Here is a 23,700-nt window from a genome sequence, read left to right as displayed (position 1 = left end):
TGGTGGTAAAAACCCCAGGCTGTTTCCTACTAGTGAGGTCCTCGCCATGTTTCTGCTTTTATTTTTAGAAATGCATGTTCTTCCAAAGGCATCTAACCATTACTGGAGCTTAGAGACCTTCTAAGTTGAAGAATATAATCAGCATCTCTCCTAGTGGACTTGACGGTAGCAGCCGTATCATGAACAGGATAGATTTTACCCTGAGAAGCCGTGCTCCGTGCCGGGCTCTTGGCTGGCAGGCAGGTAAATCCTAAGAGAAGAATCCAGAGTCTGTTGAGGTCAGTGCAGGTTTGGAACTCTGAGCTGAGCACACTCGGTTCACTTAGAACTATTTATCGACCTGAAGACTCATGATGCGCGTATTGAAGCAGCCTTCCCTCGGGCTTCCTAAGGATCGCTCCTCTCCCAGTGCGGAGTGTGCAGTCTTCAGCCATTCTGGCAGCTGCATGCGAGTAGGGCCCTTGACTATATTTTCCGTGTGATCTGCTCTTTTGCTTTCTAAGAAAAGACTGCACACGGAGCATCAGACTCAGTCCTTGGCTCCCAGTAGACCGTCACTAACCACGTTCCCTTTGCCCGCCCCTCAATCCAGGACCCATGTGATCGTGCTCATGTCCCTTCATTCTTCATCTGAAACACATCTCACCCACATCTATTCCTCAAGAGAGAGAACCAGCCCTCATGCTGGCTGGAAAGCCTCACATTGGCCATTAAGCCAGTATTTCCTCAGTACCTGCCCTTGGATATGAAAACGGGTTTGGAGAGCAGTTGGTTGGGGGTGGAGTGAAATGGAGGAGTGCCTTTAAAGTCAAGCTCAAGGTGAACGGAAGAGGAGAGCGAAGCTTCAGAGTAGGGAGAGAGCACAGAGACTGTAAACCTCATTAGCAGTGCCTCAAGTGACACGTGGCTCCAGGGAAGCCAGCAGTCCCCCCGGAGCACCAGCGAGCTGAGGCGCTGGGGGCTGGGGCTCTAAGGCCAGGGATGCAGTGAGCAGGCCTGTGCAACTGAAGACCAGGACGTGCCGTGCAGAGCCGGGCGGTTTCGGGGGACTTTTAGTCATGGGGCCTCATCTCTGAGTGACAGTGACGAGTGAAGGATAACCAGGACAGGGCCCAGCGAGTGGGCAGGGGCAGAGGGGAGGCCGGATGCTTGAATGGGTTACATTGATACACGGTTATGTTGATGAGATTTTTGTGGGATTTCCACAGAAGTGGTTAGTTTTACGAATTTTTTCCCCCTTTTATTTCAATGTCCCAACATCTGTAATGGGTAATGCTTAAATATAAGGAGATTATAAAGAACATAATCTTCCTTCTTCACAGAAACAAAAGAGCCTTTATATCATCAATTATTTTGCCTCTTACTAGAAGGAAAAATGTGCGTTACTTTGAAAATTTTAAACATTTCACGTTTCTGCCTTTAATATCATGAGGTATGAAAAGAGACTATGTTTTTCCTTTTTTACATAGAGATTCGACTTAAATTAGTACATTAGTGACTGAGAAGTTGTATGTTAGTAAAACAGTTATGAACACTGCCTTGAATCACTGTGTGGTGGAACTGGCTAGGCAAAGGCTTTACACGGTCAGTAGTTTGTGAGTTAAATAAAAATGTTTGCGTTCAGGGCATTTAGCAGCCTCTGAAGGTAATCTGTTTGGACTTGGATTTGTAAACCCTGAATTGCTTATGTGCAGCTAGTTAGCTCAGTTGATTAGAGCTGAGGTTTAGCCTTAAAATGATGGAGAAGGCAATGTCAACCCGCTCCAGTATTGCTGAGATCGTCCTTGGACAGAGGAGCCCGGTGGGCTACAGTCCATGGGGTCGCAAAGAGTTGGACATGACTGAGCTACTGAGCACGCAGCCTGAAAATGAAGTGCATGTTTTTGTCTGTGTCCACTTTCTGGGGAGAAGATCTTGGTTTCCGTCAGATTCAAAAAGGTGAACTCTGACTGAATCCAGGAAGCCGGGCGGGAGAGCTGCGGGCGGGAGGCCCTGCTGAGGACACCGAGCTCAGGCTCCTCTCCTCGGGGTGCGCCCTGCCCGTGGCCCCTTCCGTGAGAAGGCCTGGGCGATCTGCCAGGGGACGGGCAGTCTGGCTGCTGTACGAGGCCAAGGGCGTCCCACCCAGTTCTCATCCACCCGCATCCGTGCCGGTGACCTTCTGTGGAAGTGGGGTCTTGACAGACGTCCTCACGGTGGGAGGACGGCAGGAGGGAGCACCTCCAGGGACCCGAGCGCAGCACGCCCGCCCCACGGCTCTGACCCGGCCCTCCACTGCGAGCGTGCGTTCCCCTCATTTTCAGCCACAACGCTTGTCCATTAGCTTCTGGTCCATTAACCCCCAAGACAATAGACACACCAGGAAGCTATTTATGAATTTTTCTTAAAGCAGAGCAGCCCAGAGGCAGGCAGTGCGAACAGGTGCTGTTGCCGCGGCCCTGAGACCGTCGTCCGCGGGCTCTTGAGGGGACCCTCGGGGCTTCTGCTGCCTTCCAGGGGCACGCGGACAGGGGAGGCCCCAAAGGCACTGAGTCAGCCCCCGGGGCGCCTTCCAGAGGCTCCTGGGGCTTCCCTCACGGCGCGGACCACGGCTGTCACAGGACCACCCGGGGCAGGGGGCATGGAAGCGTCTGGGGAGGGACTTGGGGGGTGCCCACCAGCGCGCGCCGGCCTAAGACTCCAGAGACAGCGGCTGTGAGGTCGGGGCCGCCGCTGCCGTGCTGTCGGGGGAAGAGGAGGCCCTGAGGAGCAAGGGGGCTTCCCGCGGAGGCTGATGGACCAGAGGCTTCTGCTGCTCTGGCTCCTTACCCACCGCTGCCCTCTGCTTTCCCGCCAGCACGGCCACTGCACCCTGAAGTCCTGGGGCTTATGGGAGTCTGCCAGCGAGGGGGGGCGTCCGGGGGGGGGGTGGCGTCGGGGCGGGGCGGGGCTCCTTGTCCATGGGGTCTCGGTCCCGGGTGGCCAGCAGGACGTGGTGAGAACTCAGCTCTGAGTGGGAGAGTCAGTCTACACACTCAGACTCGGATGTGTGAAACTCTTGTTCCGAAGTTCATTCCCAGCAATGGCAGCCCGAGGCCTAACTCTGCCGGTTAAAGGCAGGCTTGCTTCTTTACTGGTCCCCCGTCTCATCTGGACCGAGGGCCACAGCTAGTTTCTCCGCCCTGTCTCCTCGCCCTGCCGGGGTGAGTCAGGACTCTGGGGTCTCCCTTGCCTCTGCTGATGGAGGAAGGGCCTCTGAGTGCCCTCCGGTCCCTGCTGCCTCTGCGGATGGCTCTGTCCCCGCCAGAGCCTCTGATTGCCCTGTCGGCCTGAACCCTCGGCCCTGAAGGCCTTCGGTCCTTAGTGCTTCGGCCATGGGTCCCAGCACGTTGAAGGTAGGAACAGGCGCTGTGGCCGAGCCTTTTGGCTTCAGGCGGTGCTCCCAGCAGACCATCCAGGAGGCAGCAGGAGGTCACAGTCCCTGGGGCAAGCAGGATGCGCACAGCGCTTGCTCTCCACAGTCACCTCTCTTCCTGGCCCCCAGAGCTAGACATGGGCTCCACGGGCCTCCCTCCACTAGATCCTCAGGCACGAGACCCCTGGGCTTCCTGCCGAAGCCCTGGAGCCCCCACACCCACCGGCCGGGCTCCCTACCGGCCGGGAGCAGAGCCCTGCGCCCTCACGACTCAGTGGGCCAAACCTCTGCCTTTCCAAAGCGCCCAGGCAGCGCTCCGCCTCCCAGCTCAGCCCTAAAAGCCCAGGCAGAGTCGTCAACACAAAGGCAACCTTTTCAGTCCTCCCAAAGACCTGCAGAACTGTCTCGTCAATTTTCTGCATTTGGTTGTCGTTAATGTCTTGTTGAGTGGATTTTGTGTGTGTGTTTATTGAGAGAGAACAAATTGTTACAGGCTTTTAAGGAAACCAAAAACATTCAGTCTTTAATTATATCTATTATCCCATTCCCATTCATCTTGCTTTCTTGTTTTGAAGCAGGCCTTTCTAGTAGCCAGAAACTCCAGTCACATTCTGAACAAATTCCGGCTGCTGTTTTTCTGCTGTTGTCTGTAAGAGGACTTGTCAGCATGGTCTGTAGATTTATTCTTGGTGAAGATTCTAATAAAGTCTCAGGCTGGACTTATGTTGATGGGACTTAGTCTTTGCCTTGCCCCTTGCTGGAAATACTTTTTGGACGAAAAGCTATGAAAAACGTAGATGACATATTAAAAAGTTAAGACATTACTTTGTCAACAAAGGTCCATCTAGTCAAAGCTATGGCTTTTCAAGTAGTCATGTATGGATGTGAGCGTTGGACCATAAAGAAAGCTGAGAGCTGAAAAATTGATGCTTTTGAACTGTGGTGTTGCAGAAGACTCTTAAGTGTCCCTTGGACTGCAAGGAAATCCAACCACTCCATCCCAAAGGAGATCAGTCCTGAGTGTTCATTGGAATGACTGATGTTGAAGATGAAACTCCAGTACTTTGGCCACCTGATGCGAAGAGCTGACTCATTAGAAAAGACCCTGATGCTGGGAAAGATTGAGGGCAGGAGGAGAAGGGGATGACAGAGGATGAGATGGCTGAATGGCATCACTGACTCGACGGACGTGAGTTTGGGTAAACTCCGGGAGTTGGTGATGGACAGGGAGGCCTGTCCCCTGGACAGTGCTGCAGTCCCTGGGGTCGCAAAGAGTCGGACACGATTGAGCAACTGAACAGCAACAACAAGGATCGCAGTATTTCGAAATGCAGGTTCCAAGGGTGTTTTTCCATGCTTGTTCAGTCGATCACCACTCACCGTGCCCCTGAAGTTTGCCAGCTATCCTGCTGAGGGCTGGGTGTAGCCCTGAGCAGACCCCGCTAGGGATGACGGCCAACTGATAAGCCAGCGTCAGGTGTGACAGCGCTTTTGTCAGCGCCATAGAGGAGCTGACGGCAGAGGCCCTGAGGGTGGCCTGGGCACATGGTCTGGGTGGGCAGGAAGGCCGCTCCCAGGAGGATGCAGGAGAGCCGAGGATGGAGCCCCCAGGCCCCAGGCAGGCGCTGCCCCCGCTCTCCTCCTGCGGGCACCGAGCGCGCCAGGGCTCCAGAGGCCGAGGGGCCAGGCCCAGAGCAGAGCCTCGAACAGCGTGATGGAGTGCAGGGCTGAGAGCCAGGCTCACGGGCCAAGTCACTGGACTCCTGGTACGGCCCCAGGAAGGGAGGGAGCAGCTTTAGAGGAGGGTGAGCCTCTTCCTGCACAGGTTCTCAGCTCGGTGCTCAGACGGTGTCATAAAAATGTGTTTTAATTGCCACCCCCAACCAAGATGGAGAAGGACATGGCAACCCACTCCAGTGTTCCTGCCTGGAGAATCCCAGGGACTGGGGAGCCTGGTGGGCTGCCATCTATGGGGTCGCACAGAGTCGGACACGCCTGAAGTGACTTAGCAGCAACAGCCCAACCAAGAGTCTCCAGAGGAGCCCTGCAGGGTGGGGAGGGCGCTTTCACTCGCACACCCCCTCTTTAAGAACCCCCTCCCCAGAAGCACAGGCCCAGGAGCACCGGGGGCTCAGGCGCGCCATGCAGAAGGCCACAGCCCTCGCTCGCTGAGGCTCTCGGTGAACAGATCAGCGTGACACTGGTGCTCAGAGCTGGCTCGGGGTCTTCGGGTCAAGTCTGCATGAAGGCCAGGCCTCCTGCAGACACAGAGACACAGCTCCGGTGAGGGGGTTAAGTCTTGCTGACTCCACAGGCATCGCTATCTGGCGACAACCACAGTGCCATGGGTTTGTCCTTTTCTTTTTACAATTTGTTGAATTGACAACGTACTTGACTATATTTTTTAAAGATTGTTGCTGTTCAGTTGCTAAGTCATATCCGACTCTTCGACCCCATGGACTGCAGCACGCCAGGCCTCCCTGTCCGTCACCAGCTCCCGGAGTTCACGCAAACCCATGTCCATTGCGTCGGTGATGCCATCCAACCACCTCATCCCGTCATCCCCTTCTCCCCTTGCCTTATCTTTCCCAGCGTCAGAGTCTTCTCCAGTGAGACGGCTCTTCTCATCAGGTGGCCAAAGTATTGGATCTTCAGCTTCAGCATCATTCCTTCCAATGAATGTTCAGGCTTAATCTCCTTTAGGATGGACTGGCTGGATCTCCTTGCAGTCCAAGGGACTCTCAAGAGTCTTCTCCAACACCACAGTTCAAAAGCATCAATTCTTCGGTGCTCAGCCTTCTTTATGGCCCAACTCTCACATCCATACATGACTACTGGAAGAACCACATATGGACCTTGGTCAGCAAAGTGATGTCTCTGCTATTTAATACACTGTCTAAGTTTGTCATAACTTTTCTTCCAAGGAGCAAACGTCTTTTAATTTCATGGCTGTAGTCAGTGTCTACAGTGATTTTGGAGCCCAGAAAATAAAATCTGCCACTGTTTCCACTGTTTTTAGATAGTTTCTTTAATTTCTGTCACCAGGAGGACCTGGTCTTTAGGCAGAGGAGGTGAATTAACAGCACTGAATCCTGGTAAGTGTAGGAAGCCTAGCGGAAACGTTGGGTGAATGCTCCATGCTGTCCACCCCGCCGTAGGTCAGCAAGGGCAGCTCCGGGCTGTCAGCGGAAGTAAGACACTTCTGTCGCTGTGAGAACACATTCATGGGACGTTGGTGGGAGGCTTTGTGTCCCAGGCTCTGTGCCCTCTCTCCTGCACCCAGCCCCTGCCCCGTGTCTGGCTGAGCAGAGCACCCTTGGTAGAAAGAGCTGCTGTGCAATGTGGCAGAGGAATTCCCTGACTGGTCTGAAGTGATGGTGCGGCAGCAGATAAATTACACTCAGGGCATTAGTTATAAAATGTCATTCTTTTATTTTTCAGTAAATATTCAAGAAGTGATATTACAGGAAAATTTGGAAAAAGAGGATCAGATTCTGGTTTCCCTGGCCGGACTAAAGCAGGTATGTCTGTTCACCTGACCCAGTGCCACCCAGGCCAGCCTTTTGTGCCCGTCACCGGGGGGAGGGCACCCCAGGCCAGACGTCCCTTCCGCACAGACCCCTCCTGCGTGGCCCCGGCTCCTCCCGGCAGTCATGTCTGAGCAGCCTGCGGCCAGTGGCCAGGATGGTTCTCGGTCCCCCCACCGCTGACCTCTCGCCCCTTCCTCTCCGACGCTGCTACGGGGGCTGTGTCCCGCTCAAGTCCAGTCATGCCCCTGTAGACACGTGGACGTCCTGGGAGCACAAGGCCCAAAGAATCTCCTCCTCTAAGCAGCCTGGGCCCCTCAAGGGTTGTACTTGGTAGACAGACGGAGCATGAATGTCCGTGAAGGGGTGCAGAGCCCTCACCATCAGCCCACCTGACTGGCCCTCAGCCGGGCGAGGCCCCCCAGAGCCGAGGGCGCTCCCTGGGGCAGGGTGGAGGACCCCGGAGACTGCCCCACGCCTGTCCCCGTGAGGGCCTGGCCGTGCCGGCAGGGACGGCTCAATGTCATCCATAAGGCAGAGCTGGGTGTTTTTTGGTTTGTTCTTTCTTCCGGTCATATATTCATACCCACACAAGAGAAGACTGGTCAGGGCACCCTGGCGGCCCAGCAGTTAGGACTCCATGCCTCCACTGCAGGGACCACAGGCTCAGTCCCTGGTCAGGGAACTGAGACCCCACAAGCCTCGAGGCACAGCAAAAAATAAAAAAAAAACCAGAGTGGTCGGTGGAGTCGGGGTCAGATGTACCCGAGGTTTGGGTGACGTTTAGAGGCAGACCCCTTGGCCTTTCTCATGGATCGTCTTCTTTGAAATCAGATCAAAGACATCCTGAAGGGCTCCCTGCGTTTCAACCAGAGCCAGCTGGAGGCCGAGGACAATGAGCAGATCAGCATCTCAGATGACCACTACTGCTCCAGCGGCGCCGCCCAGCAGGTACCAGGCTCCCAGGGTGGGGCAGGCCCTGGGGGCGTTCACCGCGGGAGGGGCGAGAGCCCTGGACCGCACGTGGGGGTTGCTGCACACAGCTGTGCGGGGTGTGTTCTCGGGGCGGTGCCACCACTGTGGACCGGCGGCTCCCGCACTTGGGCAGCGCACAGCCCGCACACCCGTAAGCAGCGGCTTCCGCCTGGACTTCTGCAGGTCCGTTAGGAAGCCCTGGAAGCGGGCTCTCTGCCTGTTCCCGGTCCGATGGCTGCAGCCCTGGCTTCCCTTCCCCTTTCGCAGGGGGAGTGCCGACCCTGCTTCCCCGATGCTGTCCAGAGTGTACTTCACTTGGCCAGAAGCTTTTTGGCCTTCAGGGGGAGGGACTTCTCAGTGTCCATCACCCCGTAAGCCACCTGGGTCAGGGAACGTTTTCTGCGAAGGCCCAGGGAGTGAATATTTTAGCAAAATCTCATCCAAGTTACCTTCTCAAAAAGTAGCATCCAGATGCTTACAAACTGTTTATTTTTTTATGATTTTAAAGAAGCAGAATGGCATTTTCAAATGGGACTCTTTAAGCTTTAAGAGTGCTCTTCCAGCAGAGAGCCCTGTGAGGTCCTTTCTCGCAGCTCCGCTCTTTGGCAGAGGCCCTTCCCGGTCCATGTGTTTGTAGACCCTCCCAGTGCCCCCCACTGTCCTGGGAGACCCCGGTGCTCGAGGGATGAGCGGGCGCCAGTGACTGGACTCCAGGCGGGCCAGCCTGTGCCTGGATATCTGCCCCGACGGCGCACAGGAGTGGGACGAAACCAGAGGCCAGCCCCGGGGGGCGGGACAGACCCAGACCCCTCCGAGGAGCCCCCTGCCCACGGGAGGAGCCCCCCAAGCCCGCGGGAGGAGCCAGGGCCCGCCCAGCGCCCCTCACCGCGCCTCCTCCGGCCCTGACCCCTTTGCAGGCCCCGCCAGCAGCCCCGGGTCGCCGGGAGCGGCCGGGCGCGGACGACTTCGTCCTGGTCTCCAAGGACTGCGAGGAGCGCGGCGCCGGGCTGAGCCCTGCGGGCCAGGCCCAGCCGCTCCGGCCGCTCCGGGGCGCCGCCCGGCCGGTGCTCGTGTTCTCCGACCCGCTGACCGGCCCGGCCTCCGCCTCCTCCAGCAACCCCAGCTCCAGCCCCGACGACGACAGCAGCGGCCACAGCAAGGACTCGGGCTTCACCATCGTGAGCCCCCTGGACCTCTGACGGCCGCCGGCCACCCCGCTGCCCCGGGAGACGCCCCTGCCCGCGCGCCCGGCCGGGTGCCACCCTCGGGGCCTGCGTCGGAAGCCCGCCGGGCAGCGCCAACCTCTCCTCCGCACTCCTGCCGTCCAGGGGAGGAGGAGCGGGCCTCCAGCCTCCCCTGGGGCGCCGGCGGACAGCTGGGGAGAGCTGGGCGCGGGCGCAGCAGGGCTCCAGTGTTCTCCAGCCTCAGACCCCACGGACCCGGCTGTCAGCGCCCCTCCTCAGACAGCCGTCTTCACCTTCGGAATCTGAGCGTCGGAAAAGAAGGCCGCGAGCGCCAAGCCGGCCTTGCTGCGCGCCCCACCGGCGCCGCTGCAGCAGGGCCTCCAGGAGCCGGGGCAGCTCCCGGAAGGCCCCGCTTTCTCCTGTTGCTTGGCTCATCCCTTTGAAGAGAAGGTCAAAAGAGGGTTGACCTTTGCAGTGTAGAAATCCGGACTGACCCTGCCCTGGGTCACTCCCCCGCCAGACTCTGAGCTCAGGCAGCACAGCTTACCGCTTTTGTACGCAGCCTCTGCTCTGGGAAAGGAAGTGTCGGATGGAATGATCTTGGGTTCTCAGTTTTGCTGATGCTAAAAGCCTGTGTGAACCGCAAAAGTGACATGTGCCTTGCTCCCATTTAAGTCACATATTGGCTAATACCTTCTGTTACTATAAATGTAGCAATTCCTTAATATTTTAAGTTTTTTTTTTATGATTTCTGGATTTTCACTGAATATTGCAATTTACTGGCCAGATAAGTTCAAGGATTGCTAACAGTAATCTAAATTACACATTATTTTCTCAGTCTACAAATCTACATTTAATTTTTTACTATTTTCTATTCGTTTTGTTTTTCCATGTAGAGTTTATTTCAGAACTAAGAGCCTCGGTTACTGGCTGGCTGCTCACTTGTGTGAGCAGGAAACTGCACTATTATTATTCAAGTAACAGGTTTAATTTTCTAACTGGAATGATACTGAGTGAAGACCAGTGGAGATGCACAGGCAAGCGATAAGAGCCGGGCTGAGGACTTATTCTGTAAAAGGATATTTCAGGGTCTGGGCAGAAATAAATTCAGTGTATCAGCCTGAGCCAATGCCGTGAGCAAAAAGTGAGGCACCACAGTGCAGATCCCACATAGTTATCCCGCTCACTTACCCGAGTGGCTGAAAAGAAAATGGACAAATCAAAAAGCAGTTATTGAGGATTTAGAAACCTTTTACACTTCCAAAATTTGCGAGCAGTTTGGTTTGGGAGAAGCAGTCATTAGGGTGCAGTGTCCAGTAGCTCTTCCAAAATAGTGTGGCGTTTCACTGATCCAGAAAATAAAGTCTGGTGTTAACGACTCAGCTGGCCGGAGGAACACGGCAGCTTCTGCAGCCGCTCCACGTGCCCCTGGCCGCGGTCCACACGGGGTCCAGGCTCGCCCCCCGCAGGACCTGAGAGGCTGAGAAGGGGGCGAGGTGTTGGCTTCACAGATAGCAGCCGCTGTGTAAAGTCGGGGCCACTGTATGTACCGAAAGCAAAATGCCAAACCAGACACGCTTCTGACAAAGCTGTTTACCAAGTCGCTGGCCACTCTTAGTAGAATTACCTTGAACTGGCAATTTTAAAAGTTAAACTTTCATTAAATGCACGCACTGCTATTGGAGAACTATCATAAATCATCTCTTTAATGTGGCCACTGCTTCATACAGTGAGAAGCTATGCGCAGTGCGTTGCTGCCACACCGGTGGCCTTTACGTGGCCTGCGCACCCAGCAGGGGTCTCCAGCCAGGAGCGGCCGTCCCACCGCAGTGCGCTGGAAGCCCGTGGCTCTGCACGTTCAGGGGTCGGGCTACTCATCCTAGTAAGCACGGCTCTCAGCAGGCGTGCTGCCAGAATCACCCAGCACCCAGAGGCCCCAGCAATCATACATAAGTAAGTAAAACTTATTTTAGGATTTGGTTCCCCACCCCCCGCCCAGTAAATACTAAATACTAATTAGACCATACATCTGTATCTTAAGACATTGTTTTCTGTTGGGAAAATGTCTGCTTCTCAATGGAACCAGAGTGGCTAGTCTGTTGTTCACACTGGAACTGAATGATGACGTCTTTGTATACAAATACAGCCTGTTTGGGCCAGGAAGAGAATTTCTTGTTAAAGAGTTTATTTGCCTCCATAAGCAGGGTTGCTACATACATTCACAGTTTTAATAGACTGCAATTAGCTATTCCAGTTGTGCTTTAAAATCCCCAATATTATTTTCATTAGTGAGTGCAAAGCAAACGTCCCATCCGGCTGACAGTTGGTCCTAGAGTTACAGACTCTGTGATCATCTCTAGAAAGTCCGCTCATTCTCCAGTCTCATCGTTTGCCTTCTCGGGTATGACCTCGAGGCTCCGCCGCGGCTTCTGGACGTCGGCGTTTTCTGTGCCTGGCTTGTTGAGTCCGCAGGAGACTGCCGCGTAGTGGATCTGCTTCAGGTTCTCCACGGTCTCGTTCTTGGCGTATTTCAAGAGGTCGGCTTGTCCCTGTGATGAGACACGCAATGAGACAGTATGAGCTGAGACGTGACCCGCAGTTAGTCTGCCAGCACAGGCCTCCACTGAGACAGAAACATTTTGATGCCTCAAGAGGGCACATTTATTTCTGATCGCACTGAATACAAATAAGGTCAGTTTTAACAACAAAAAAAAAGTTTGTTCTCCCAGTTCTCGACAGCAGACTCCCAGGAGTGTGCTGCCCGATCAGCCTTTCCATTTTCTAGGGTATTTTATTTTTACATACATGGAATCAAGCCGTTATATTTTTCTTCAGTTTCCTTTTTTTTTCCCCACCAAAAGTCATGTCTTGGCAATCTTTCCATGTCAGTATATATAGATCTACCATAGGGTGACAGAATTTTTAAAAACAAAATTCTCCAGGTAGTCTAGGGTAATTAAGGTGGTAAAAACAAGAGTTCTTTATCTGCTTGAGTCTTACGCTTCTCACGTTCAGACAAGTCATCACAGCACTGTCAACAGACCAGACCGTTATCCAGCAGCGACACCAAGGACCCTTACGTGTGCCAACCCCGGGCCTGGGAGCCGCCGGGCTTCACCCCCTCACACCTACTTTGCTCTGCGCGCCTGCAGCTCCAGGCCCCCGGACCTGGCGCTGGGACGAGGCCAAGCAGAGAAGGGTGTGAGGCTGGGAGGGCGCTCTCTGCGGCAGCGTTCACGCCTGTCGCTTCAGAGCCCATTGAAGAGCAAAGGCTACTGAAAATGGCGTCACTCACCCACGACCCAGGGGTCTGGATTTGGACACCAACCACACTGGCTTGGCAGTGTTTTCATTTGAGAAACTGAAACGCTATTTGGTTTCACACATTCTGCTTCCAGTTTTATAACTAATTCCATTTTCTTTGTACCTTGAAAGACTTATAACAACCTTACAGGTCAAATAAGGTTTTCAGAAAATAATCTTTAGATGATGTAGCTGAAGGCAGGGCTCTTGCTGACGGCTGCTCACCCAGGGCTGGGGCAGAGGCTGGAGCAGCCGAGAAAGGCATGACCTCGGCAGATGCAAAGCACCGGAGCCAGCAGCCGCCCAGCAGCAGTGGGCCCGTCAACAAACTTACTGTGTGACCACAAAAGATGTCCTCATCAATAAAAACATTTCAAAGCATATCGGCACTACACAGTTTTTTATACTGAGCTAAAACATCAGGGATGCTGTTATTCCAGTTAAGTTTGTCAAAGCTTTCTTGTCAAACTGTCAGAAAAATGGAGGGCCCTCCTGAGGTGCGTGACCGGTGTGGCCACAAAGGCTCTCCCGCCCTCAGCCACCACGTGCGGTGACCACGTGAGGCCAGAGAGTGGACAGCCACCTGCTACCCCAGGGCTGGCTGGCACCTTCCTTCACATTACACACAGCGGAGGGAAGAGGAAGAGGGCATTCGGACCCCTCTGGGGGTCTGAGGAGGTGCCAGGCGCTGTTCGTCTTCAGGAAAACGGGAGTGCGGTTATGAGTGGCTGGAGTTCAGCATGTGTGGGGCCCTCTAGCACTTTGAGGCTGCTCTGGAGCCAAAGCCCCCACCTGAAGGCTCACTCGGATGGTGGGTTCCGAGCTGCCCCTTCCTGCTCGGCTTCCTGTCTGCCCAGGAACAGCCTTCACTGATGTAACCAAGCAGGATCCTGTGGGGCCTTCCCCAGACAGGACTTCCCTCCCACCCCCATGTGCTGCTTTAGCTCCTCTGAAGCACCCAAATAACTGTATCTGATGCACATTTCCTAAATTATTTCACAGATGTGAACCCCTCCCCCCACCACCAAATGGAAGATGTTAACTACCTGGCGACCTTGAGCACACAGCCCCCAGGCCTCCTGGAGCCTCAGGACTGATCACGTTAACTCCTGTGACACTGCCCTGTCACCTCACCACCAGCAGTCAGTCAGAGAATTGTGCATGAGCGATCACATACCCTGGGACCCCTTTCCCTCCCCTGGCCTTTAAAATTGCTGTGCTGAAACGCTTTGGAGAGTTTGGGGGTTTGCGGACACAACTACCCTTCTTGCGTGACCCTACAGTAAACCTTTCCCTGCTCCCAACTCCAGCGTTTGGTGGCGTCTGGCTTCAGCCTGTGTCAGGCACACAGACACGTTCGCCAGGGATTTTCATAGGCCAGCCAGGAGTGTGTGCCTGTGACAGGCTGACCCAGCCAGAGGCAGCCCGCCCTGAGTCCCAGCGGTTTGCAGGGTACATTTCACTCTGGGGACGTCAGAGGCAGTGCCCTGACAGCTGCGAACCACCCCAGGGCACAAGGCCGCTTGGGACTGAGAGTCGCAGCGCTGTGGCCCCTTCAGTGTCACCTGGGCCAAGTCGCTCCAGCTTGTGCACGCGAGGCTTGGGTGTGAGGGCCCCGGCGGGTGGGTTTTGCTTGTGGCAGAGCACTGGTCGGCATTTTCCTCGTTGGACAAGGTCATTCACTTCATTTCTGATGGGACATCTGTTGGGGTTCTCCCTTTTTGTGACTAGGGAACTGACCCTGGGAGACTGATTGGAACTGTTTTGCTTGATATTTGACAGCGTCAATCATGGATAATTAGGAATGGATGATCAGAGCTCTGCTCCATCCTACAGTCCCCTGGCATATTCTTGCAAAACTGGGAAATCTTTAGCTATCCTCCATTAACCCTCCAACTAATTCCTATCCTTCTAAAACTCTTCCACAAAATGGCAGAGGAAGGAATACTTCCAAACTCATTCTTTGAGGCCACTATCACCCTGATACCAAAACCAAAGACAACACAAAAAAGAAAATTACAGCCCAATATCACTGATGAACACAGATGCAAGAATCATCAACAAAATTCTAGCAAACAATTCAACAACACATTAAAACGATCGTACACCATGATCAAGTCAGGCTTATCCCAGGGATGCAAGGATTCTTCAATATACGCAATCAATGTGATTAACAAGTTGAAAGATAAAAACCATATGATAATCTCGATAGATACAGAAAAAGCTTTTGACAAAATTGAACACCCATTTATGATACAAAAAAAAACCTTCAAAAACGGGCATACAAGGGCAAAATAATAAAGGCCATATATGATAAACCCACAGCAAACATTCTCAATGGTGAAAAACTGAAAGCATTTCCTCGAAGATCAGGAACAAGACAAAGGTGGCCACTCTCACCACTATTATTTAACATAGCTTTAGAAGTGCTAGCTAAGGCAATCAGAGAAGAAAAAGAAAGAAAAGGAATCCAGATTGGAAAAGAAGAAGTAAAACTCTCACTGCAGACTACATGATAGCATACACAGAAAATCCTGAAGATACGATCAGAAAATCACTAGAGCGATCAATGAATTTAGCAAAGTGGCAGGATACAAAATCAATACACAGAAATCATTTGCATTCCTATACACTAACAGTGAAATATCAGAAAAAGAAATTAAGGAATCAATCCCATTTACCATTGCAACAAAAAGAATAAAATACCTAGGAATAAACCTACCTAAGGAGACAAAAGAGCTGTACTCAAAACTATAAGACACTGAAAGACAACATGGAGAGACATTCCATATTCCTGGGTTGGAAGAATATTGTGGAAATGATGGTACTACCAAATGTAATCTACAGATCAGTGTAATCCCTGTCAAACTACCAATGGCATATTTCACAGAACTAGAACCAAAAAATCTCACAATTCATATGGAAACACAAAAGACCCCCAAATAGCCAAAGCTATCTTGAGAAAGAAGAATGGAGCTGGAGGAATCAACCTTCCTGACTTCAGACTGTATACTGCAAAGCTATACTCATCAAGACAGTATGGTACTGGCACAAAAACAGAAATATAGACCAGTGGAGTAAGACAGGAAGCCCAGAGATAACCCCACGCACCTGCGGGGACCTTATTTTTGACAAAAGGAGGCAGGAATATGCAATGGGTGGTGCTGGGAAAACTGGACAGCTATGTGTCAAAGAATGAAATTAGAACACTGCCTGACATCATACACAAAAGTAAACTCAAAATGGATTAAAGACCTAAATGTAAGACTGGAAACTTTAAAACTCCTAGAGGAAAACAGGCAGAACACTCTATGACATAAATCACAGCACGATCCTCTACGACCTGCCTCATAGAGTAATGGAAATAAAAACAAAAAACAAACAAGTGTGACCTAATTAAAAGCTTTCACACAGCAAAGGGCACTATAGACAAAGTGAAAAGACAACCCTCTGGAAGAAACGGAGCCGGTGAAACAACAGACAAAGGATTGATTTCAAAAATATGCAAGCAGCTCATACAAGTCAAGAGCAGGAAAACAACCCAATCAGAAAATGGCCAAAAGACCTAAACAGACATTTCTCCAAAGAAGACATACAGATGGCTAAGAAACAAACGAAAAGATGCTCAAGGATCACTCATTATTAGAGAAATGCAAATCAAAACTACAGTGAGATATCGCCTCACACCGGTCAGAATGGCCATCATCAAAAAGTCTACAAACAATAAATGCTGGAGAGGGTGTGGAGATAAAACGATAGATGCTGGAGAGGGTGTGGAGGAAAGGGAACCCTCTTGCACTGTTGGTGGGAATGCAAATTGATATAGCCACTATGGAGAACAGTGTGGAGATGCCTTAAAAAACTAGGAATAAAACCATGATATGACCCAGCAATCCAACTACTAGGCATATACCCTGAGGAAATCAAAACTGAAAAAGACACATGTGACCCAGGGTCCATTGCAGCCCTATTTACAATCGTTAGGACATGGAAGCAACCTAGATGTCCATCGACAGATGAGTGGATAAAGAAGCTGTGGTACATACACACCGTAGAATCTACTCAGCCATGAAAAGGAACGAGTTTGAGTCAGTCCTAATGAGGTGGATGAACCTACACCCTGTTATACCAGGTGAAGGACGTCAGAAAGAGAAAAGCAGTCACCATATACTAACACATACGTATGGAATCTAGAAAGATGGCACTGATGAGCTATCTGCAGAGCAACAACGGAGACCCAGATACTGAGAATGGGCGTGGGGGAGGAGGAGAGAGTGGGATGTATGGAGAGTGTAACACGGGAACTTACCGACCGTGTGCAAACCAGACAGCCAAAGCGAATTTCCCCGCAAGACTCAGCTCAAACCAGGGCCGGGAAACAGCCTAGGGGGCGGGGTGGGGCGGGAGGCGGGAGGGGGCGCAAGCGTCAGGGACTCCACGGGGGAACCTGTGGCTGCTCCATGCTGGTGTTTGGTACAAACCAATGCAACTGTGTAACGCAATTATCCTTCCCAATTAAAAGTAAATTTTAAAAAGTGGGACTTCTGCAATTGCTTTTATCTGGGGGGTGTGTGGATGTATGTGAGTGAGTGTCTCACTCAAATCCTGTTCTCTCCTCGTTTTGCTGAAAGTGACTGTGAATGTGAGCAGATGATCTGTATCACTGTCTATGACTCTCACTTGTTTGTTTAAACTGAACTGGATATTTGGGAACTGGGGGAAAAATTCCCGAAGATGGCTGGGTTCTGTATAAGCAGTGAGAGAAGGAATCTGCATTTCTCTTCCTGTGCCTTTGATACACAAATGATCTCTCCAGATATCTGGTAACATGCAGTTTTAAAGTCATGCTAAATTAAGTGATGGAAGTTCATATGGTTGTTTCTAAATGAGAAAACGAAGGGGCAAAATAATAGGGATGCAGAAAGTAATGGAAGGCTTGCAGAACAGAGCTTTCTGCATGGTCAGAACTGACTAAGTTTAGATTAAATTCAGTAAATGAATCATTAGTAAAAGTAAGCTGGTGCAAAACTGGATTCTGTTTTGTCTGTTAAGAGGACAGAGTTTTCCTAGGATGCTGCCACTGGTAACAGACTGTGTGAGTTTCTGTGCCTTTAAGTGATTTGTATTTGCTCTTGAGAGCTCTTCTTATTTTGGTTAAGGAATAAGTACTGTGTGAAAATGACCTATGATCTTATTTGACTGTTTTGAAACTTTCTGACAAAAATCCCCAAATATCAAATTTTAATTCAAGTTTTTTTACCTCCAGCTAACTTTGGGATCCTTTAGAGAGCTCCTCAGGCTTCTCAGGGAAAAATATTAAACTAATAAGGATTGTTTGGTATGTTAAAGTACACGGGAAATACTGTTAAATGACTGATACACCTCCTCAGACTATCCGGTATGGGTAAACATTACTAATATAGATATGCTAGAAATTATATGGAATTTCTAAAATTTGGACCTGTCCTGGCATAGTGTTATAATTTTCGTTGTTATCTTAAAATGCTGGGGGAGGAATCAAGACAGCAGAATCGAAGGACGTGGAACGCCCCTCCTCCCACAAATACGTCAGAAGCACATCTCCGTGGGGAACAATCTCGTTCCTTACCGAATGCCGGCAAAAGATCCGAGGTGCCCAGAAACACAAGAATGATCCCCACATACCTGGGCAGGATGAAAGAGTGTTCTTTTTAAAGGGACACTGAATGTATGGCAAAACCACAATATTGTACAGTCATTAGCCTCCAATTAAAAGAAAAAATAAAGGGACAGGGATGGGACCTGAGCCCTGGGAGGGGCTGGAAAAGAGGGAAGGTGCTGGCACCCCGAAAAACCCCCTCACCTGTGTGGGCATCAGCTGAGACAGAAAGGCCCGGAGCGGGGCACACTGCAGGTCGGCGGCAGAAGAGAGACCAGCGCAGAGGACCCGGGCTGCCCCACTGCAGCCCCGCGCAGGCCCAGTGCAGCCCCACGCAGGCCCAGCGCAGAGGACCCGGGCTGCCCCACTGCAGCCCCAGCGCAGCCCCGCGCAGGCCCACTGCGCTCTTGGGACCTGCCTCGGGCGGGTGGGTGTGTCAGCATCTGTGCTGTTGACTTTGTGTCGACTGCCTGCACTCCCACAGTGGAGGGGGGGCCAGGGGTAGTGCCAGCCACGAAGTCCTCTGTGAGCCCCCCAGCAACAGGGCACCCGCCCAGGCAGGCAGGTCTGGAGAAGGAACACGGGGGTTCTCCCGGTGGGAGAGCCCCAGTCCCACCAGCCTCACACTGGGGGCTTCTGCTCAGCAACCGGGGAAGAGACCCTGCCCTGGAGGGTGGTGGCCACGGCAGGGGAGAGGGGGCTGGCTCAGCACCCAGGCGGCTCTGGCACCATGGCACCCCCCACCCCCCCCATCGAGGGGGTGACGGCCTCACTGAGGCAAGAGCAGCAGGCACGCGTCCTGAAAGCAGAGTGAACCCACATGGGCCGCCCAGGGAGGCCGCCAGATAAAAGCAGCCCTCCACGACCACAGAGCACCGCGCCCCCAAACTCAGAGGGAGAGAAACAGGAGGGGAATGAAGAAGCAGGGGAACCATACCCAGCTGAAAGGTCATGAGAATCCCCAAAAGAACAGGCAACAAACCTCTTCCATCTAACAGACGAGGAGCCCAGAAAGGAGATAATGAAAATACTGAAGACATTACAAAGGGCTACTGACAGAAATGCAGATTCCTGTAAGCAGAACTAGAAACAATAAAGAGGAACCAAGAAATATTAGGAGGCTCATTCACTGAGATGAAAGCTGACTTAAAGGCTACAGATAGCAGAAGGAATAATGCCGAAGAATGCATAACTCATCTGGGAGAAGAGTAGAAGTCGCCCAATCAGAACAGCAGACAGAAAGTCAAATGAAGAAAAAGAAAGCAATATGAGAGATCCAGGATAATACAAAGCACACCAATCTACATGCAATAGGGGTCCCAGAAAGATGACGAAGGGGACTGAAAATGCATCTGAAGAAATCATGGCTGAAAACGCCCGGAACCTAAAGGAGGAAATAGACATCCAGGTACAGGCAGCACAGCGGGTCCCAAACAAGATAAACCCAGACAGACCTGCACTAGAACACGCACAGTGACATCGGCAGAAGCTAAGGACGGATTCCAAAGACAGCAGGAGAGACAACAGGAGGTGGTTACAGCGAAGCCCCCCAGGCTGTCAGCTGATCGCTCTACAGACTCACCGCAGGCCAGGGGGGTGGCAAGGTGCATTCAGAACCCTGGAAGGAAGCCTGCAACCCTGAATCTACAAGCAAGACTATCCTTTAGAAGAAGAAAAAGAGTTCTTCTCATAAGCAGAAACTGAAAGAATGCAGCAAGGTTAAGCCCATCTACTAGGAGACCCTGGAAGGTCTTCTCGAGAAAAGAAGCTCAGGAAAGAGGAAACCACAGCTGTGAAGTCAACCACTTTAAGAAGCCAGGACACAGATGAAAACGTTGTATGTCATAACTTGGTTAAGCGTCTTTGTCAAAAAGCATTATAATCAGATGTCCAATCTTGCCTTCTGAAGTCCTTTATCATTCATAGATAATTACGGTGACCTGTCCAAAATGCTTCAACTCTAAGAAGAGTCATAGAAAGGACTTTCTGACAAGTACAGGTTTTTGATGACTTTTAAATCATTATGCTGAACCAGGTAAGATATTTTAAAAGTCTAAAGACAACTCTGATTTCATACAGCTGTTAGTAAAAAAGTATACAGGACTGCGTAAACTGATGAAGACAGTTGTGACTTTTTGGTTTTAAGGAAACCTTTCCCCTTAACTTAATTATGATTTACAGCAGTTTGATAAAGTATACCTTTATAACCACAATGGAAATATTTTTTTTTCTCTCTACCTGATCCCTCTAGATACTGGAAACTCCTAGGTTCCTAGCAGCTTTATCGGGTAAATTAGGAAGGACTACTTCCTAACTACTTCCCCTCATCCAAGGTAAGGAGCAGCGGCTGCACTTTGCTGGAGCAGCCGTGAAGAGATACCCCACGCCCAAGGTAAGAGAAACCCAAGTTAAGAACGGTAGGTGTTGCGAGAGGGCATCAGAGAGCAGACACACTGAAACCATACTCACAGAAAACTAGTCAATCTAATCACACTAGGACCACAGCCCTGTCTAACTCAATGAAACTGAGCCATGCCCGTGGGGCCACCCAAGATGGGCAGGTCATGGTGGAGACGGCTGATAGAACGTGGTCCACTGGAGAAGAGAATGGCAAACCACTTCAGTATTCTTGCCTTGAGAACCCCATGAACAGGATGAAAAGGCAAAATGATAGGATACTGAAAGGGGAACTCCCCAGGTCAGTACGTGCCCAATATTTCTCCACTGGAGATCAGTGGAGAAACAACTCCAGAGAGAATGAAGGGATGGAGCCAAAGCAAAAACAATACCCAGTTGTGGATGTGACTGGTGATAGAAGCAAGGTTCGATGCTATAAAGAGCAATATTGCATAGGAACCTGGAATGTCAGGTCCATGAATCAAGGCAAATTGGAAGTGGTCAAACGAGATGGCGAGAGTGAATGTTGACATTCTAGGAATCAGCGAACTGAAATGGACTGGAATGAGTGAATTTAACTCAGATGACCATTATATCTACTACTGCGGGCAGGAATCCCTCAGAAGAAATGGAGTAGCCATCATGGTCAACAAAAGAGTCCGAAATGCAGTACTTGGATGCAATCTCAAAAACAACAGAATGATCTCTGTTTGTTTCCAAGGCAAACCATTCAATATCATGGTAATCCAAGTCTATGCCCCAACCAGTAACGCTGAAGAAGCTGAAGTTGAACGGTTCTATGAAGACCTACGAGACCTTTTAGAACTAACACCCAAAAAAGATGTCCTTTTCATTATAGGGGACTGGAATGCAAAAGTAGGAAGTCAAGAAACACCTGGAGTAACAGGCAAATTTGGCCTTGGAATAGGGAATGAAGCAGGGCAAAGACTAATAGAGTTTTGCCAAGAAAATGCACTGGTCATAGCAAACACCCTCTTCCAACAACACAAGAGAAGGCTCTACACATGGACATCACCAGATGCTCAACACCGAAATCAGATTGATTATATTCTTTGCAGCCAAAGATGGAGAAACTCTATACAGTCAACAAAAACAAGACCAGGAGCTGACTGTGGCTCAGACCATGAACTCCTTATTGCCAAATTCAGACTGAAATTGAAGAAAGTAGGGAAAACCACTAGACCAATCAGGTATGACCTAAATCAAATCCCTTCTGATTATACAGTGGAAGTGAGAAATAGATTTAAGGGCCTAGATCTGATAGATAGAGTGCCTGATGAACTATGGAATGAGGTTCGTGACATTGTACAGGAGACAGGGATCAAGACCATCCCCATGGAAAAGAAATGCAAAAAAGCAAAATGGCTGTCTGGGGATGCCTTACAAATAGCTGTGAAAAGAAGAGAAGCGAAAAGCAAAGGAGAAAAGGAAAGATATAAGCATCTGAATGCAGAGTTCCAAAGAATAGCAAGAAGAGATTAAGAAAGCCTTCTTCAGCAATTATGCAAAGAAATAGAGGAAAACAACAGAATGGGAAAGACTAGAGATCTCATCAAGAAAATTAGAGATACCAAGTAAACATTTCATGCAAAGATGGGCTCGATAAAGGACAGAAATGGTATGGACCTAACAGAAGCAGAAGATATTAAGAAGAGGTGGCAGGAATACACAGAAGAACTGTACAAAAAAGATCTTCACAACCCAGATAATCACGATGGTGTGATCACTCACCTAGAGCCAGACATCCTGGAATGTGAAGTCAAGTGGGCCTTAGAAAGCATCACTACGAACAAAGCTAGTGGAGGTGATGGAATTCCAGTTGAGCTATTTCAAATCCTGAAAGATGATGCTGTTAAAGTGCTGCACTCAATATGCCAGCAAATTTGGAAAACTCAGCAGGGGCCACAGGACTGGAAAAGGTCAGTTTTCATTCCAATCCCAAAGAAACGCAATGCCAAAGAATGCTCAAACTACCACACAATTGCACTCATCTCACACGCTAGTAAAGTAATGCTCAAAATTCTCCAAGCCAGTCTTCAGCAATACATGAACCGTGAACTTCCAGAGGTTCAAGCTGGTTTTAGAAAGGGCAGAGGAACCAGAGATCAAATTGCCAACATCCACTGGATCATGGAAAAAGCAAGAGAGTTCCAGAAAAACCTCTATTTCTGCTTTATTGACTATGCCAAAGCCTTTGCCTGTGTGGATCACAATAAACTGTGGAAAATTCTGAAAGAGATGGGAATACCAGACCACCTGACCTGCCTCTTGAGAAACCTATATGAAGGTCAGGAAGCAACAGTTAGAACTGGACATGGAACAACAGACTGGTTCCAAATAGGAAAAGGAGTTCGTCAAGGCTGTATATTGTCACCCTGCTTATTTAACTTATATGCAGAGTACATCATGAGAAATGCTGGGCTGGAAAAAGCACAAGCTGGAATCAAGATTGCTGGGAGAAATATCAATAACCTCAGATATGCAGATGACACCACCCTTATGGCAGAAAGTGGAGAAGAACTAAAAAGCCTCTTGATGAAAGTCAAAGTGGAGAGTGAAAAAGTTGGCTTAAAACTCAACATTCAGAAAACGAAGATCATGGCATCTGGTCCCATCACTTCACGGGAAATAGATGGGGAAACAGTGGAAACAGTGTCAGACTTTATTTTTCTGGGCTCCAAAATCACTGCAGATGGTGACTGCAGCCATGAAATTAAAAGACACTTACTCCTTGGAAGGAAAGTTATGACCAACCTAGATAGCATACTGAAAAGCAGAGACATTACTTTGCCAACAAAGGTCCGTCTAGTCAAGGCTATGGTTTTTCCTGTGGTCATGTATGGATGTGAGAATTGGACTGTGAAGAAGGCTGAGCGCCAAAGAATTGATGTTTCTGAACTGTGGTGTTGGAGAAGACTCTTGAGAGTCCCTTGGACTGCAAGGAGATCCAACCAGTCCATTCTGAAGGAGAACAGCCCTGGGATTTCTTTGGTAGGAATGATGCTAAAGCGGAAACTCCAGTACTTTGGCCACCTCATGCGAAGAGTTGACTCATTGGAAAAGACTCTGATGCTGGGAGGGATTGGGGGCAGGAAGAGAAGGGGACGACAGAGGATGAGATGGCTGGATGGCATCACTGACTCGATGGACGTGAGTCTGAGTGAACTCCGGGAGTTGGTGATGGACAGGGAGGCCTGGCGTGCTGCGATTCATGGGGTCGCCGAGTCGGACAGGACTGAGCAACTGATCTGATCTGATCTG

The 23,700-nt window shown here is 50.6% G+C and overlaps 2 protein-coding genes across 14 annotated transcripts in view; one reads left to right on the top strand and one right to left on the bottom strand.

The window, feature by feature from the left end:
* The window catches only part of TBC1D5 (TBC1 domain family member 5), a 592,035-nt gene extending 582,222 nt beyond the window's left edge, over positions 1-9,813 (top strand). For 12 of the 13 annotated variants that reach the window (XM_059886432.1, XM_059886457.1, XM_059886448.1 and 9 more), the window contains 3 exons: positions 6,836-6,915; positions 7,756-7,872; positions 8,814-9,813. In XM_059886432.1, coding sequence (XP_059742415.1) covers positions 6,836-6,915; positions 7,756-7,872; positions 8,814-9,095 — 479 coding nt within the window. In that variant the 3' untranslated portion in view covers positions 9,096-9,813. Of the gene's footprint in view, positions 1-6,835; positions 6,916-7,755; positions 7,931-8,813 lie in introns of all 13 variants that reach the window. The other variant, NM_001205489.2, reaches the window with a different exon arrangement.
* Positions 9,628-23,700, bottom strand: part of PLCL2 (phospholipase C like 2) — a 213,500-nt gene continuing 199,427 nt past the window's right edge. Inside the window, exon 6 of the mRNA NM_001192255.2 lies at positions 9,628-11,629. Coding sequence (NP_001179184.2) covers positions 11,450-11,629 — 180 coding nt within the window. The 3' untranslated portion in view covers positions 9,628-11,449. The remainder of the gene's footprint in view (positions 11,630-23,700) is intronic.

Source organism: Bos taurus, chromosome 1, assembly GCF_002263795.3.
Source record: "Bos taurus isolate L1 Dominette 01449 registration number 42190680 breed Hereford chromosome 1, ARS-UCD2.0, whole genome shotgun sequence".
NCBI classification, from domain to species: domain Eukaryota; kingdom Metazoa; phylum Chordata; class Mammalia; order Artiodactyla; family Bovidae; genus Bos; species Bos taurus.
This window is presented reverse-complemented; position numbering and strand designations above follow the sequence as displayed.